Below are 17370 nucleotides of genomic sequence, written 5' to 3' on the forward strand. Positions count from 1 at the left end.
CTGGCCGTGGCCGGGGGTGGACACACCAGCTGAGGAGCTCAGGGCCCGAGCGTGTGGCCTGGGGGTGCTGCTCCTGCAAGACCCCAGCGCCCCCGGCCCCTCCCGCCTCGCCAAGTCCTTTGGGTTTGGTCATCAAGGCCGCAGGCCGGGCGGGGCCAGGCCTCCCTCGGCCAGGGTCCAGCTGCCTCAGCTGCCCCTCGGGGCTCCGGCCTGGCTGAGCCCCTTTCATGGCCCGCAGACCCCCCACAGCCGCAGCCCTGCACCGGCCCTTCACCCCTCCTGTGGGCACCCACCAGGCCGCCTGCACCCGGGCCCAGGTCTGACGCGTTTCCCTTCACCGGCTCAGTCAGCCTTGCTGAGACCCTCCAGAGCCATGCGCCCTGCGTCATACCCCCTGCCGTCCCTCCTCCCCCCTGCCTCCTCCTCCCCCCTGCCTCCTCCCCTCCCCCTGCCTCCTCCCCTCCCCCTGCCGTGCCTCCTCCCCTCCCCCTGCCGTCCCTCCTCCCCCCTGCCGTCCCTCCTCCCCTCCCCCCTGCCTCCTCCCTCCCCCCTGCCTCCTCCCCTCCCCCTGCCGTCCCTCCTCCCCTCCCCCTGCCTCCTCCCCTCCCCCTGCCGTCCCTCCTCCCCCCTGCCTCCTCCCCTGCAGCCCTGGCCCCTCCCACACCTTCCATCCCCAGAGCTCCAGCTCTGCCCGGAGGTGCCCGTGTGGTCCCCGCGGCTGGCGCTGGGGGTCCCGTTGACGGTCCTGTCCAGGAGGGCTCGGGCCGGCCCCTCAGCCCGGCTCACTGCCCCGTGTCCCGTCTCTTCCAGCCCAACAGCAGCAACGACAACATCCAGTCCATCACGTCCGGGGACTGGGACGTCACCAAGATCCTGTCCTACGACGAGAAGCGCAGCAAGATGTGAGGGGGAGGGCCGGGGCGGGGGAGGGGCGGGGGGCGGCCAGACGGGCCCTGAGGGGGAGGGCGGGGGGCGGCCAGACGGCCCTGAGCCCCTCCCTCGCTTTCTGCGGAGACAGGAACGGGCCTTTGTCCCCTGCCGGAGGCGCGGGCGGGAGACGCCCCGCGGTGGGCGGGGGGCCGCGGGGCCCAGGGGGGCCGGGCCGGGGGCTGCTGTCCAGGCCCTGTGGGTGAGCGCTGGGCGCCCGCCCCGCCCCACACGCGTCGCCAGAGGCGGACGGACTCGGGCAGCGGCAGGACACCCCGAAGCCCCGCCCAGGCGCCCCCACTCAGAGCCCCGGCCCCGGCCCCAGCCCCGAGCCCCCCGCCCGACCGTGAGCTGGGCCTGCAGCGGGCGCGAGTCGTGGCCCCCCCAGACCCCCGCCGGGACCGCGCGGCGAGCTGCAGGCTGGCGAGCCCCGCCCCTGTCGCCCGCAGCTACTTCCTCAGCACCGAGGACCTCCCGCGGCGCCGGCAGCTCTACAGGTATGTGGGGGGGGGGGCTCCCAGCTGGACCTGGGCAGGCCGACCCCCCCCAGTGCACTCCCAGGGTGGGCTCCGGGCGCGTCACCTCAGCCGTGCACAGGCCAGCGACTGGGCGTCCTCCCTGGGGCCCGGGGACCCACACGGCGCCGGAAGTCACATGGGAGGGAGGTGACCTGCTGCGGGCGGAAGGCTCGGGAGCACTCACGCACTCCACTCCTTGGGAGCACTCACACCCCCTCTCCCGGGAGCACTCACACCCCCCTCTCCCGGGAGCACTCACACCCCCTCTCCCGGGAGCACTCACACCCCCTCTCCTGGGAGCATTCACACCCACCTCTCCAGGGAGCACTCACACCCCCTCTCCTGGGAGCACTCACACCCACCTCTCCCGGGAGCACTCACACCCCCTCTCCTGGGAGCATTCACACCCCCCTCTCCAGGGAGCACTCACACCCCTCTCCCGGGAGCACTCACGGCCCCTCTCCCGGGAGCACTCACGCCCCCCCCCTCCCGGGAGCACTCACGGCCGCCCACGCCCCCAGTGCCAGCACCGTGGGCAGCTTCAACCGGCAGTGCCTGTCGTGCGACCTGGTGGACAACTGCACCTACTTCAGCGCCTCCTTCAGCCACGGCCACGACTTCTTCCTGCTCAAGTGTGAGGGTGAGTCGCGCCCGCGCGAGCTCCCCGAGGCGGGGACTGTGCCCGGGTGCGGACAGGCCGGGCTCCGGGCTGGGGCTTCAGCCCGAGTGTCCCTGTCGGGAGTCCCGGCCTGGCGGCACGAGACCAGGAGCGCCGCGCCTGCAGGGACATGTCTGTGCTTTCCCTCTTCCTGGTACTCGGGCTCCCTCGGCAGTGCTCAGGTCTCTCCCGGGGGTGCCAGGGACGGGCCCCCCCCGCCCGGATCGGCCAGTTGCCGCCAGCCCCCCACAGCCTCTTTGCTCCTCGCGCAGGCGGGTGCTCGCGCCGCCGTGCTCACCTCGCAGCCTTCATTAGGGCGCGACTCACCCCTGCGCTCCAGAAGCCCCCAGGTAGCCTCAGAACCGGGTAATTGGCAACTTGGAGGCCATTTAGAGGAACGTCAGCGGCTCCCCGCGCCGCTGCCCCCACCGGTCCCCAGGCCCGTGCCCGGCGCCAGCCCGGCCTCCGCGTCCTGCTAATAAGACCCGTGTGTCACCTGCGCGCGCCTTGAGCCGGGTAAATTGGCTTCTGTGCTCCCGGGCCGTGCTGAGGCCCGGCCTGTCGCTGGTCTCCCGGGACGGTGTGACGCGGGGTCTGGAAACTGCGGCAACTTCTGGAAGGCAGCGCAGGTGTGAGGGGGGGCCAGCAGCAGGGTGGGCGCGTGAGGGGAGCCGGGCGTGGCGGGAGGGACCTGGGACGACTCTGACATGCGCAGTGCAGCCATGAGATGTGCACGCACACGCACACACACGCATGCACACACACGCACACGCGCCTGCACGGACACGCATACACACGCCTGCAGCCCTCTGCAGACTCTGGGTCCTGGTGCCCGCCTCGCAGGGGTGTCTCAGCCCGTGCGCGCTCGGTTAGACGAGGAGACTCTCACGGGGCGCCGTGCGGTGACCCCACGCAGCAGCCGTGAGGCGTGCGCGAGGAGGGGGCCGTGGCCGGGGTGGGGGAGGTGTCTGTCGCCTGCGGGACAGAGGAGTAGCCCGGCCCGGGAAGGCTCCGCGCTGCACCTCTGCACGTCAGGACGTCCTTTGCAGAGAGCACGGCCGCGGGCTGCGCCGTGAGGGGTCTGCAGAGCCGCGAACACACGCGTGGGCTTCCCCCGCGTGCCCGGGAGCACTGCCAGGGGGCGGAGTGAGAAGACTGCCCTCGTCTCTGCTGCCCGCCAGGGCTGGGTCCTTAGTGTCCCCGTGTGTGGGCGGGAGGGACTAACCCGGCTCGGCGTCCTCTGCCCGCTCAAGTCGAACCCGGGCGCCTTCTCCGCAGGAGCCGCTGCATGAGTGGCCGCATGAGGCCGGCCCTCCGCTCCCCTGGGCAGTGGACTCGGAGCCGGCACCTTGGCTGCGCGTGCCCATGCACAGCCCGCGCTCAGTGCTCTCTGCGGAGTCAGTGCTCCGCCCCCACTAGTCCCTCGGTGCTCCCACTGAGTCAGCTTGCCTGAGCCTGCTGCACCCTGCTCCCTCACCTCACCCCTCCTGCTCCTCACCTCACCCCTCCTGCTCCCCCACCTCACCCCTCCTGCTCCCCCACCTCACCCCTCCTGCTCCCCCACCTCACCCCTCCTGCTCCCCCACCTCACCCCTCCTGCTCCTCACCTCACCCCTCCTGCTCCCCCACCTCACCCCTCCTGCTCCTCACCTCACCCCTCCTGCTCCCCCACCTCACCCCTCCTGCTCCCTCACCTCACCCCTCCTGCTCCTCACCTCACCCCTCCTGCTCCCCCACCTCACCCCTCCTGCTCCCTCACCTCACCCCTCCTGCTCCTCACCTCACCCCTCCTGCTCCCTCACCTCACCCCTCCTGCTCCTCACCTCACCCCTCCTGCTCCCCCACCTCAACCCTCCTGCTCCCTCACCTCACTCCTCCTGCTCCCCCACCTCACTCCTCCACCTGCTCCCCACCTTATCCTGTCCTCCTCCCCCACCTCACCCCTCTTCCTCCCCCACCTTACCCCATCCTGCTCCCCCACCTCACCCCTCCTGCTCCCCCTCACCTCCTCCTGCTCCCTGATCTCACCCCCTCCCCTGCTCCCCGACCTCACCTGCCTTTACCTGCTCTCCTCTCCCGCGATCCTTCGGCCCCACGGGGCCCTGTGCCCCCTCCTCCTCCCCACGGCGCCCGCCACCAGAAGCCGCTGCCCTCTGCTGCCCGTGGCAGCGTGGTCTGAGATCCAGCCTGACGCGTCTGCAGTGGCTCGTCGAGGTGCCGGGGCGGGCAGCGAGCCGGGCACCCGGAGCCTTCTGCCCGGAGCGGCCTCGGGCTCTGAGCAATGGGGGAGGGCTGAGCCGCGCGCCGGGGCTCCGGGCACAGGGAGGGAGGGTGCTGGGCGCCTGGCGGGGGGGTCTCTCGTCAGGAACTTGGTGGAGCACTGAGCAGAGAGGGCAGAGGCAGGGCCCGCGGGGCTGGCGAGACTGCGGGGGAGGCGGCAGGGGTGTCAGGGCGCAGTGAGGGCTGCGGCGACAGCTCCGTGACGGGTCACAGCGCGGGGCAGGGCCCCCATCAGCGGAGACCCCGCGGGAGTCGTGTCTGCAGGTCAGGAGAGGCTGTGAGGGGCCAGGGGGTGGCAGTGGGGCGCGGGGCTGAGGGGCGCGTGCCACATCGGTCACATGTTGATACGGGGTCCTGATGCGCCACCATGACATACCGCACACATCCAGCAGCGTCCCACACGCTCCGACACACACGCTCCGACACTATCCCCCCACATGCTCCTACACTGTCCCCCACACACGCTCAGACACTGTCCCCCCACACGCTCCTACACTGTCCCCCTCACACGCTCCGACACTGTCCCCCACACGCTCCGACACTGTCCCCCCACATGCTCCTACACTGTCCCCCACACACGCTCAGACACTGTCCCCACACGCTCCGACACTGTCCCCCACACACGCTCAGACACTGTCCCCCCACACGCTCCTACACTGTCCCCCACACACGCTCAGACACTGTCCCTCACACGCTCCGACACTGTCCCCCACACGCTCCGACACTGTCCCCCCACATGCTCCTACACTGTCCCCCACACACGCTCAGACACTGTCCCCACACGCTCCGACACTGTCCCCCACACGCCCCGACACTGTCCCTCACACGCTCCGACACTGTCCCACACACACGCTCCGACACTGTCCCCCACACGCTCCGACACTGTCCCCCACACGCTCCGACACTGTCCCCACACGCCCCGACACTGTCCCTCACACGCTCCGACACTGTCCCCCACACGCTCCGACACTGTCCCCCACACACACTCCGACACTGTCCCTCACACGCTCCGACCCTGTCCCCGCACACACTCCTACACTGTCCCCGCACACGCCCCAACATTGTCCCCACACACGCTCCGACACTGTCCCACACACACACCCCTTCTCCTGCTGGCAGCACGACTGGGGCACTGACGCTCTCCTCCTCTCTCCCTTCCCCAGGCCCTGGTGTCCCCATGGTGACCGTGCACAGCACCGCGGACAACAGAAGTAAGTGCTGGGCCGCTGGAGGCCAGGCTGGAGGCGTGTCCCCCGCCACGCCCAGCCTCACGGCTCACGGGGCAGGCGAGGGGGAGCTGGGGGCCAGCCTGTCCGGTGCTGCCTGTCCAGTGCCGCCTGTCCAGTGCCACCCGCCCGCCAGGGCCCGCCACCCTGAGGCATGTCTGGTTGGGGCGTCACGACCAAGCCCATGGGGCCCCGTGGGTACCGGGGGTCAGCGCTGGCCGAAGGGCAGCGCCCACAGCTCCCACTCGGCCCTCGGCCCCGCAGAACCGACCCGTCCTGCCTGTCCACACCTGGCCCACTCCCAGGGCGAGCCTGCGGCCGAGGACGCCTGTCCAGCGTGGCCACGGGGCACTGACCGGTGCCGGCAGTGCCAGAGACGTGGCCGGTGACGGAGGCCAGGCAGTGTGCCAGGCCCAAGCCGTGCCGGGGCTCCTGAGGGCGGCCCGTGTCCCGCCGCAGGGCAGCGGTCCCGGCCACGCTCAGGGCCGTCAGTGTGGCGCCTGCAGGAGGGGTGTCCCGGCCCCTTCCCAGGGGCTGGCCCGCGGGGAGGCTCCGTCTGCTCCCCCAGGAAGCCTCTTCGTTCCCCAAACCTGCTCCTGGCCATGCCCCGCCCCAAGCCTGGAGCCCCCGGGCCACCGGCCACGTGACTGGGGAAACGTGCACCGCGGGACCCCCGGGACCCCCGGGAAGCCGACCCCGACATGCCTCCGACCTCCCTGCGTCCACATGTGATAACCGCTAATTCCACCAATATTCTCGGCTCACTTTTAATTAAGGAGTGGCCACTTGCTGCCGGCCGCGGGCCCCGGGGGCGCCTTGCCCATCTCCCCGGTCCCCCGGCGCCTGCCCTCTTTGGATGCAATTACGGGAACAAATAAGTGGCTTAAGGCCGCCCCCGCCCCGCGCCAGGCAGCCCCGCTGATAAGGGCGGCTGTGTGGGCAGTCATTAAATGAGGGATCTAATATTTAACTAAATCTAATCCTCTCGCTCTGGCGCCTGTGCAGGGTGGGATTTCGGGGGGCAGGCGGGGGCTGTTCAGGCGAGCGGCAGCTTCCAGCCCTTCCTGGACGTCTCCGGGGCCTGCCGTGCGCACGGCACACAGGGGCAGAAGCGACGCGCGTCCCATCTGCAGCCCTGCTCCCGCAGACACACACACACACACACACACACACACACGCGCGCGCGCGCGCGCGCGTGCCCTCGCTTTCCTGGTCCTCTAGCCTGGCCCTTCCTGAGGTGAGGGTGCCGCTAGGCCTGGTGTTGTTCGGGGCCGCACCGGGCGGTGCTCAGGCTTCTGCCCCGAGCTCGGCGTCCACTCCTGGCGGGGCTGGGGGACGACCCTGTACCGGGGACCCCAGGGCGGCGCCTCCCCGCGGCACTGGCCCTCCAGTCGTGGTTCTGAACCTTCTCACAGCTGGGAGCCGGCCACAGTGCTCGGGCAGGGAGAAGCGTCGGTCTCCACCCCTCACCCCACCCCCGTGCCGGCCCGTGCGTGCGGGGCCGACAGGAAGCCGCGGGGCCGCGTGCGTGGGAGGGCCCACGCCGGTCGTGTCGTCCTTGCAGAGCTGTTCGACCTGGAGACCAACGAGCACGTGCAGAGGGCGGTCAGCGAGCGGCAGATGCCCAGGGTGGACTACGGGAAGATCGAGGTGGACGACTACAGTGAGTGCCCAGAGGCCGGCCCCTCGGAGCCAGTGCCGGGAGCCGCCCTCTGCACCCACCCCACGCTCGGGGCCCGGTGGAGGTGGGGAGCAAGGCCCCGACTCGGGGGGCCGGGCCTGCTCCCGTCTCTGGCTCTGGCAGGCTGCCCGCAGGCACTCGGGGCGTCCTGAGGCCAGAGAACTCTGGGCACCCCCACCCTCCGGCAGGTAAGGGCAGCCGGCCAGCCCCCCGCGTGCAGAGGACACCCTGGGTGGGCAGGGTCCTCAGAGGCTGGTGCTGCTCCGGGGCCCTCAGAGAGCCGTGTGGACGCTCCCAGGGATTCTGGTGCAGAGCCCGGGCAGGAGAGGTGACCCTGGCTAGGCCAGCTCCACTCGGAGTCTGTCCATCACCCACAGAGCCAGACCTGTGGCCTCACGGGAACAGGACTCCCATGTTAGTGCTCTCCTGTTTGTGTCAAAGACAGTCCAAGGATCTTAGATGAAGAGTTTTTGGATAGGTGGATGGACGGGTAGGTGGAGGATGGACTCATGGATGGACAGATGAATGGGCTGATGGAGAGGTGGAGGGAGGGACTCTGGCAGATACACAGGTGGGGGGCGGGAGGGGTGTGTGGCAGGGACGAGAGGCGGGGAGAAGCCCCGGGCAGCAGTGGGTGCGGGATGTCTCGTCCCGCTGAGGGAGGGGAGTCAGGGCCCCAGCTCCAGGAGAGCCGAGACGGGGAGGCTGGGAGCAGGCTGCTGAAGCTTTGAGCCCCGGGTGAGGAGGCCCCTGCTGGGCCTTACAGACCCCTCCCCGGGCGCCCCGCCTGGGCCCCCACCACAGCTGGGTTCGACTGTCCCCGTGTCCTGCAGCGGCCACCCCAAGTCCTCTGTCCTCCGGCAGCTTCCCAGCACCCGCCCACGGAGGCGGCTGGGCGGGGGTGGGGGGTCGCCTCTGGACTAGCAGCGGGAAGGGCCCGCCCCACTGCGAGCCGTCCGCACTCCTAGGGGCCGCGTGCACGCCGTGTCAGCAGTGGGGAAGGCACGCCCATCGCTGCTGGTCTGGGTGGCGGCTCTGACGTGGGCAGGCCATGGCGTCCTGAAGGGGGCACCGAGGCACCGTGTGCAGGACAGGGGCCGCACCCTGGGCCTCACCCTCCCCGTCTGCCCGCCTGGCCCCGCAGAGGCTCCGAGGGTGCAGGGCTCAGATGGCAGCGGGGCAGCCACCCCGCCCGCCCGCCCGCCACCCCGTGCTCCCTCCGGCCTCACGCCCCCTGTGCCCCGTCCACAGGCCTGCCCCTGCAGATCGTCAAGCCGGCCACCTTCAGCGACACGGCCCACTACCCCCTGCTCCTGGTGGTGTGAGTGTCCCTGCGCTCGGGGGAGGGGGGGGCTACTGGGGGCAGACACGCGTGCAGGGCGGCCGCCTCCACGGCCTGTGACCCCTCCACCCCCTCCCCTGCCCCCAGAGCGGGGTCAGCGCGTCCTTGTCCTAGCACCGTGTGTGTCAGTCCCAGCCAGCATGAGGGAGGCGGCTCCCAGCGACCACAAGGCTCACTGGCCACGTCCAGTCCGGTCTCTAGTGCCCGTGTGGGGAACACCAGGGCCAGCACTGCCCCCGCCCGGTGATCCCCTCACTGAACCCCTCCCCCCCAGGAGCTCAGTGCAGGTCCCCTGGTCCTGATCAGGGAACTGCAGAGCCGCTCAGAGCAGTCTGCAGGGTCACCCCCTTGGTACATGATGATGCCAGTTACCAGGGGAACTCGGGACATCGTGGGCCCATGGCAAGAGTGTCTAGAACCAGGCCCAGCACACACAGACGCACACGCAGCATCTCAGTGACAGCACCACACACCAGCTCACATGTGAGACCACATATGCTGCATAACATCAGAGACAGCACATGACACTTGTGACTTATGTGGCACGCCACACTTGTGACATCACACACGTGAGATCACATATTACTAGTCTCACATGTTTATGTGACATCTCACATAGGACACACATGGATGTGACACACGTGACCACATTTGTTCCATGACACCACACGTGATACACCACACGTTTACAAGACATCACTTGCAACATGTGCCTTCTCACATGTGCTATTACACCGTCACATGTGACCCTATCGCATGTCACAAGGTCAGATGTAATACTATATTCATGTTACACGTGACATATATGAAAGCACCCCACGTGTGACATCACACCCTGCCTGTGACACAATTATACATGTGACACAATTACACCCTTTCACAGTGATACAATAACATGGCACCGTACAAACACTATCATATGACACTGCATACGTATGACATCACATGCCACTGCATACGAGACCATGCAAAATACATTGCACATGTATGACATTACCACATAGTGCTGCCCACAATGCTGCACATACATGACACTATCCTAGAACACTGCACACGTAACACTATCACATTATGCTGCACACATGTTACATGACACTGCATGTCACATGACACTGCATGACACTTCCATGACACTGACTCACAACATTTGCACACAATGCATGCTGTGCACACACGACACTATCCCACAACACTGCACACGTATGACACTAGCATCCAGCACCCGCCTCTCGTGTGCCCAGAGTGCAGAACCCTGTCACAGGGCGTCGCTGGCACACAGCCCACGGGCCACAGTGGTGGAGGCTGGGATGGTGGAGGCGGCGGTCACTCAGGGGGGACCATCCCCGCTGGCTGCCTGGCGTGGGCACAGCACAGGGGTCAGGGGCTCCTCCGTTGGCAGGGACGGCACCCCCGGGAGCCAGAGCGTGGCCGAGAAGTTCGAGGTGACGTGGGAGACGGTGCTGGTGAGCAGCCACGGGGCCGTGGTGGTCAAGTGTGACGGCCGGGGCAGCGGCTTCCAGGGGACCAAGCTCCTGCACGAAGTGAGGCGCAGGCTGGGCTTCCTGGAGGAGAGAGACCAGATGGAGGCCGTGCGGTGAGCCCCTCGCCGTGGGGGCCGGGGGCAGGACAGCGGGAGGGGGTGGCACCCTGGGTCCCCCTGCCCCGCCTCTGCGGCTCAGGGCGGCTGCTGGACAGCCAGGTGACCAGAACAGCAAACCCACAGGGATCCAAGGGTGGTCTGGGGGTGGGGTCTGGGCCCTGTAGACCCGAGTGCCGTGGCGAGACTGACCGCTGTGATGCCCGTGTGACCGTCAGCGACCAGCCCCCAGCCAGCACCTCTGCTCTGTGAAGGGGGCTTTGCGGGGCCCCAGTCTCAGCCATGGCTGGCGCAGGGGCCCGTGGCTGAAGAAAGCACGGGGGGGGGGGGGGATGAGCAGGAGGACACGCGCCACAGGCTGCCAGGAGCCCTTGGCAGGAATGTGCATTCTCGGGGATGTGAGTGCATGGACGCTTGTGCATGCGTGGACATGCAAGCATGCATGTGCATGTCTGCGAGGGTTACTGTGCACGCACGGACATATGTGCACACATCTCCAAGTCTTGAGCCTGGCAGAAGCCATGTAAACTTCTCGATGCAGCCCTGTGCTCCTTCCACTCGCGAGTTAAGGACAAAGGCGGGAAAGTGCTGTGCGGGTCTCCTGGTGCTGGCGTCCGTCAGGATGTTCGATGCCCCCCCCACCCAGAGGACCCTGCTTCCTCTCCCAGCTGCCCCCCTTCCTACTTCCCCCTGCGTCCTCTTCCTTTTTTCCGTCTTTGATGTTGGGGCCACGCCCGGCAATGTTCAGGATCCCTCCAGGCGGGCTCGGGGACCCCAGGGGACGCCGGGAACCCAGGCAAGCCCTGTGTGGGGCCAGCACCCTCCGCTGTCCTGTCCCTCTGGCCCAGCTTCCTCGGGCCGCTGTCCCTGGAGCGGGTGGTCGGTGTTCCTCCAGACTCTCGTCCGTCTACACCCTCCTGCGGAGCTGGCACCTGCCCTGAGGCAGCCGGAGCTGCTACCCCGCTGCACCTTGTGGGACCAGCTTGTCCCCTCGGGGCTCAGCCTGGTTCTGTTCCTCCTCGGCCTTGTCCCGAAGCCCCTGTGCCGACTCCTCTCCGGGCTCCGCTGAGGTGTCAGCCTCTACCTGCCTGGTTCAGAGCTGCTCAGATTCCCGTCGGTGCCTTAGCTGGGGGGTCCCTGCTCAGGGGCGGGTGCGCCCGCCCTGCCCCCCGAGAGTGGAGCCACTCATCTCCTGCCCCGTCTGCGCGAGTGGAAGTTTCTGGAAGGCCGGACCATCTGTCTCTGGGCCTCGCTGGTGGCGCCTCATCCCGGAGGAGGGGGGAGGCCCCTGGGCGAGCCCCCAGATTCCCAGGGCCGTGGGGGTCCCTGCGATGGTTGCCAGGAGCCGTCCTGCGGTGGACCAGACAGGATCACGAGGGGCGGCAGGGGCGGCCAGGGATCCCCCCCAGGAAGCCCCGGGACAGCACCAGGAGGCGGAGGGGGTGCCTCGGGGGCCCCTCCAGCCTGAGGAAGGCGCCCGCCAAGGGTGCCCAGGAGGGCAGAAGCAGGGCGGAGGCTAGGGTGCGGGGGAGACGGGCGTGCGCAGGCAGGGCCCCTGGGAGGTCCCGGGGCAGCCAAACCTGGGTCGGACGCCAGAACTGCCAGCGCAGTCCCTCGGGGAAGCCGGGAAGCACCAGGCACGGGAACGGGGACAGGGGCAGGGCGACACCCCAAGACCTGAGCCGCCCTCCCCCGCAGACGGCCCGGCGGCCGGGAAGCTGCAGGCAAGGGAGCCCGGGAGGAAGCCCCCAACCCCCAGCATGACCTGCAGGGTGCCAGCGGGGTCGCTGCGGGCTTTGCTGGGGGGGGGGGTCTTTACATCTTGCTGTGAAGCTCGAACCGTCCAGGAGCACCTTGGGCACCCGCACGAGCTTTCCAGACAGCGGTCACGCGCAGCCCCCCCGGAGCCCCCCCGGGCTGAGACGCTCCTCCTCGGCCTTGCAGGACCATGCTGCGGGAGCAGTACATCGACCCCACGCGGGTGGGCGTGTTCGGGAAGGTGAGCCTGACCCTCGTGCCCGTGTCCCGCCCTCTCCCTGCGCGCCTGCCCTGCGCTTGGCTGGCACCTGCAGGCTGCCCGGGGCCCCTCTCTGTGCCCGGGCCGGGGACCACTGGGCGGCCCGCGTGGGCCGGACCTCAGCTCTGGGACGCTGAGCCCGGAGTGACCAGCCGCCCCGTCCCCCTGCAGGACTACGGGGGGTACCTGAGCACCTACGTGCTCCCGGCGAGGGGCGAGAACCAGGACCAGGTGTTCGCCTGCGGGGCCGCCCTGTCCCCCATCACGGACTTCAAGCTCTACGGTAAGGCCAGCGGCTCCGCGGCGCACCACCCCTCACCCCTGCGAATGGTGGGGGCTGTGTCCAGCCCAGGGAGGGGCTGCTGACGCCCCCCCCCCCGCGGGGGCTTGCTGCAGCGCCTGCCACCTCCCGGGCCTGCTTCCTGGGCCCCCACCCCTTCTCAGGGCGCCCGGGGCACTCGGACCCTCTCTGTCTCCGCAGCGTCCGCCTTCTCCGAGCGGTACCTGGGTCTCCACGGCCTGGACAACCGCGCCTACGAGGTATGGGGCCAGCCCCTCCCCGCCCACCCATCCCTCGTCCCTTCTCCCTTCACCCCGTCCTCTCTTCCCCCCTCTTGTGGCCCGGCCCTCGGTTCTGGAGCTGCCGGCCACCGTGTCCAGGCTCGCCGGCAGTGGGCAGGCAGCCTGTCCTGCAGCTCTTACTGGGGGGGAAAGCGGGAGGCCCCTTGCGCGACCCCATGTGGTTGGGTGGGGGCCTTGGGGGCTGGACTGCAGTTCCAAGGCCAGGGGGCAGCCTGCAGCTGGGGTGGGGGGGCGTCGCTCCTGCGAGTGTCCACGCCCCCGCCCCCGCGGTCACTCCCTGCCCGCGGCTCCTGCAGATGACCAAGGTGTCGCACCGGGTGTCCGCGCTGGGGGAGCAGAAGTTCCTGATCATCCACGCCACGGCCGACGGTAAGTGCCCGGGGCCGCCCCCTGGCCCTGGCAGGGGTGGGGCCGCCCCCCCCCCCGCTGAGCCCACCCCCCTCTGCCTCCAGAGAAGATCCACTTCCAGCACTCGGCGGAGCTGATCGCGCAGCTCATCAGGGCCAAGGCCAACTACAGCCTACAGGTACGGGGCGCGTCTCCGGGCGGGGGGCGTGTCTCGGGGCCGGGTCCCCAGGGCGCGTCTCCGGGCGGGGGCGGGGTCCGGGGGGCGTGTCTCGGGGCCGGGTCCCCAGGGCGCGTCTCGGGAGGGGGCGCGGGCGGGGGTCGTGTCTCGGCCCCCCCCCCCCGCCGGCCGCTGACGCCGGGGCCCCGCAGATCTACCCCGACGAAAGCCATTACCTGCACGGCGGCGCGCTGCGGCAGCACCTGTTCCGCGCGCTGCTCGGCTTCTTCGCCGAGTGCTTCCGGGTGCAGGAGCGGCTCCCCGCGGCCGCCGCCAGGGAGGACGAGGAGGAGGACTGAGTCCCGGACGGCCTCGGCATGGCGGGGCGCCGGACACGCGGCCCCACGAGAGCACAAGCCCGGCCCCCCACCGGGCCAGGGCCGCGCGTCCCGTCGCTGTGCTCCCGGCCCGCCTTTCCGAATCGATTCGTATTTTTCTATGGTTTTTACCTGCCCCCGGGCCCGGCCCTGCGGTTGCTTTGCTGTGCCCCGTCGTCCTGCCCGGCCTCTCCCGTCCGCTCCGTAGGCCCCGCTTGTTTGTACAAAGGCCCGCGAGGGGCACCAACTGCCGCCCCCAGGGTGCCCGCCGGCCCGGACTCGGACTCGGAAACACGCGGGGCGCAATGCTAGTCACTAAGAGTATCTCAATAAAGCCTCTGTCCCGGACCGCGCCTCCCCGCCCCTGCCGCCGACACCGCGCCAGCCTCGGCGGAGGCCCCTGGCCAGCGCCCCCAGTCGGGCCCACTCTGCCGTCGTGCGGCCCGAAAACGTGCGTCCTGCGCAGCTGCCCCGCGCCCGGCTCAGCGGCCGCCTGCATGCTGGCACCAAGCTGCACTGCGCCAAAACGGTCACCCGCCGATCCCAGCCAATGATCGTCAGCCCCGCCCAATCACCCGTCAGTCTCGTCCAATCACCTGGCAGCCCCGCCCAATCACCCGTCAGTCTCGTCCAATCACCCGTCAGTCTCGTCCAATCACCTGGCAGTCTCGTCCAATCACCCGTCAGCCTCGTCCAATCACCTGGCAGCCCCGCCCAATCACCCGTCAGTCTCGCCCAATCACCCGTCAGTGTCGTCCAATCACCCAGCAGCCCAACCCAATCACCTGTCAGTCTCGTCCAATCACCCGTCAGCCCCGCCCAATCACCCGTCAGTCTCGTCCAATCACCTGGAAGTCCCGCCCAATCACCTGAGTCTCGTCCAATCACCCGGCAGCCCCGCCCAATCACCCGTCAGTCTCGTCCAATCACCCGGCAGCCCCGCCCAATCACCCGTCAGTCTCGTCCAATCACCCGGCAGCCCCGCCCAATCACCCGTCAGTCTCGTCCAATCACCCGGCAGCCCCGCCCAATCACCCGTCAGTCTCGTCCAATCACCCGGCAGCCCCGCCCAATCACGTCAGTCTAGTCCAACCACCTGGCAGTCCCGTCCAGTCACCCACCAAATCAATTCCATCCGAGTACCTGTCAATTCCAGCCGGACCCTTGACACGGGTCAGCAGACGATCTGGGCCTTGACTTGGGGTGGCGAGCTGGCGAGTCCGGTGTGGGCGGTGAGGCGTGGGGACAGCTGCTGCGGGGCTGTGTGGGGTGTGGGGGCGCCCCCTCGGACGCGCCCCTCCCTGCTGACCACCAGGAGCAGGCTGGCCGTTTCCTCTCGCGGCTTCCCCTCAGGGCCCGCGGCACCCGGTCCGAGGAAGGTGGAGGTCGAGGCACCCGGGAATAAAGCATTTCTTGGCCACCGGGGCTGCTCTCGTCTCGGTGCCTCCCCACCGCGGTGCGCGCTTTCTGGAAGTTTCCCAGGTGCTCTCCGGGCCCTGGCGAGGCTGCTGCGTCCGACGGGCGTGGTGGCCCGGGAGCGCGGGGCCCACGGCACAGCCCGGAGCTGCTTCTCCTGCGGGCCCCTCCAAGAGCACCATCTCCCCCGGCGGAATTAAGTGCACGTGACATGTGACACGCGACACATGACGCGCACCCCGCCCGTGGCTGAACCGGGCATGCACACCACACACACACACACACACGTGTGCGCAGCCTCCGGGGCCAAAGCAGGCTACTGCATAAAGCTGGCGGAGTCAAAGGGCTCCTGGAGTCCGACTGGACAGTGGCTGGCACCCCGGCCCGGTGCTGCTCACGGGCCCTCGCAAGGCAAAGCCCAGAGCCGGCAGAAAAAGCCCCGCCCCCCCGCTTCCTGTGGCTCGGATGCGGGGAGCCCGGACCCCGGGGTGCAGGAAGACCACAGGCCCCACGCCCCGCTTCTGTGCCGGGGACTCAGCTGGGCCAGCGGTGGGCGGGGCCTGATGGGCATGGGCAGCAGTGAGGGCGGAGCCGGCCTGGGGTGGGGCGGGGCGGGGGCGCCCAGGGGTGGGCGTGGCCAGCAGTGTGGGCGGAGCCTTCCGTGTCTGGGGCTGAGCAGGAGGCCTGTTGGGGGCGGGGCCAGCAGGAGAAAGCAGCGTGGGGTGGGCGTGGCCATCGTGGGTGGGGCGAGGCCGCCCAGGGGAGGTGGGCGTGGCCAGCAGTGTGGGCGGAGCCTTCAGTGTCTGGGGCTGAACAGGAGGGCTGTTGGGCGTGGGGCCAGCAGGAGGAAGCAGCGTGGCCAGCGTGGGTGGGGCCGCTTGGGGTATTGGACGTTGGGACGGGGACAGGTGAGTGGTTGGGAAGATGGAGGATGAGGGTCGCACTGGGGCGGGGCCGCGCTGTACGGGGGTGGGGGGGTGGGTATGGAGAAGCCCTTGTGAGGCGGGGGAGGGGACTCACGTCTGGGCTCAGCCGGGGGGTGGGGGGCGTCCAGTGGGGAAGACAGGGCAGGCAGGGGCTGCCGGGCACAGTGCCCGGAAGCTGCGGGGCCACAGCCCAGGTTCCTGGCTCTTTAGAGACAGCCCAGCACCTGTGCCCTTGGTGCCACCCCAGTGCGTCTCCCACAGAGCTGCGGGCACAGGAGACCCCAGACCCAGGCCCTAGGATGGAGCCTGCCCTGAGCTCAGCGTCTCCTGCCCCGTGCCCCAGGAGGCCAGCATGTCTCTCCCCTGGCCGTCTGCCGGGCTGGCCTGCCGAACAGCTCCAGCCCCTCCGGCGCCCTGCTCCCCCCCCAAGAGAGTATGTTGGAGGGCCCGGGGGCAGGGGGCAGGGGAGGGCCTGCGGGGCAGGGGGCAGGGGAGGGCCCGGGGGGCAGGGGAGGGCCTGGGGGGCAGGGGGCAGGGGAGGGCCCGGGGGGCAGGGGAGGGCCTGGGGGGCAGGGGGCAGGGGAGGGCCCCGGGGCAGGGGGCATGGGAGGGCCTGGGGGGCAGGGGGCAGGGGAGGGCCCAGGTATGTGGGGGGGCACGTGAAAGTGAAGGGACTCAGGTGCGGGGCAGAGGAGGGGACCCAGGGAGCGGACCCAGGTGTGGGGACCCGCATGCGGGTCACCGAGGCGCCAGCCCCCGCTGGCCCCCCACGCCAGCCACCTGCTGGCCCTTGGCTCTGGACCCGGCAGTGCGCCCTCGGCCCCGGGCCGGAGCCTGAAACCTCACCAGGCCCAGAGGGTGCCCGGCTGTGCGCAGGAGCAAGAAGGGGACAGTGTGTGTCCCCAGAGCAGACTCGGTCAGGGAGGCTTGTCACCCGGGCGGGTTCAGCAGGCAGGCGCCAGGCCGGCCGGGGCAGGCAGCTGCCGGGTCACTGGCCCTGAGTCACCCCATGTCTGGGCTCCCTGGACACACATGCACCTGGGCCCACACGTGCACGCGGGGACGCGGACAGATGCACGGCCTCAGCTCCCCTGGGAAGCCGGTGTGTCCCTCTCCGCCCGGTCTCCTCCCCAGCTCTGGCCCCCCATGCCCTGACGCCAGAGCAGGGCTCTTGGACGCCCCACACCGGCGGGAGGGGGGTGGGGGGAGCAGCCCAGGGCGGGATTCCAGTCTTGTTTCTCTGAGCCGCCGGCAGGGGGCGGCAGAGGGCAGCGCTGGGCCCAGGCTGCAGGTCTGCAGGAGCCAGCAGGGGCCGGCC

The 17370-nt window shown here is 69.6% G+C and overlaps 1 protein-coding gene across 4 annotated transcripts in view; it reads left to right on the forward strand.

Annotated features, from left to right (window-relative positions):
• Positions 1 to 14058, forward strand: part of DPP6 (dipeptidyl peptidase like 6) — a 216754-nt gene extending 202696 nt beyond the window's left edge. For all 4 annotated transcript variants that reach the window (XM_055120728.1, XM_055120801.1, XM_055120575.1 and 1 more), the window contains exons 14-26: positions 811 to 902; positions 1377 to 1424; positions 1967 to 2085; positions 5547 to 5594; positions 7174 to 7272; positions 8542 to 8611; positions 10032 to 10226; positions 12174 to 12228; positions 12418 to 12529; positions 12728 to 12786; positions 13125 to 13197; positions 13281 to 13354; positions 13546 to 14058. In XM_055120728.1, coding sequence (XP_054976703.1) covers positions 811 to 902; positions 1377 to 1424; positions 1967 to 2085; positions 5547 to 5594; positions 7174 to 7272; positions 8542 to 8611; positions 10032 to 10226; positions 12174 to 12228; positions 12418 to 12529; positions 12728 to 12786; positions 13125 to 13197; positions 13281 to 13354; positions 13546 to 13692 — 1191 coding nt within the window. In that variant the 3' untranslated portion in view covers positions 13693 to 14058. The remainder of the gene's footprint in view (positions 1 to 810; positions 903 to 1376; positions 1425 to 1966; positions 2086 to 5546; positions 5595 to 7173; positions 7273 to 8541; positions 8612 to 10031; positions 10227 to 12173; positions 12229 to 12417; positions 12530 to 12727; positions 12787 to 13124; positions 13198 to 13280; positions 13355 to 13545) is intronic.
• Positions 14059 to 17370: the final 3312 nt, after the last annotated feature.

The sequence above is a fragment of the Sorex araneus genome, chromosome 1 (assembly GCF_027595985.1).
Source record: "Sorex araneus isolate mSorAra2 chromosome 1, mSorAra2.pri, whole genome shotgun sequence".
NCBI lineage: Eukaryota > Metazoa > Chordata > Mammalia > Eulipotyphla > Soricidae > Sorex > Sorex araneus.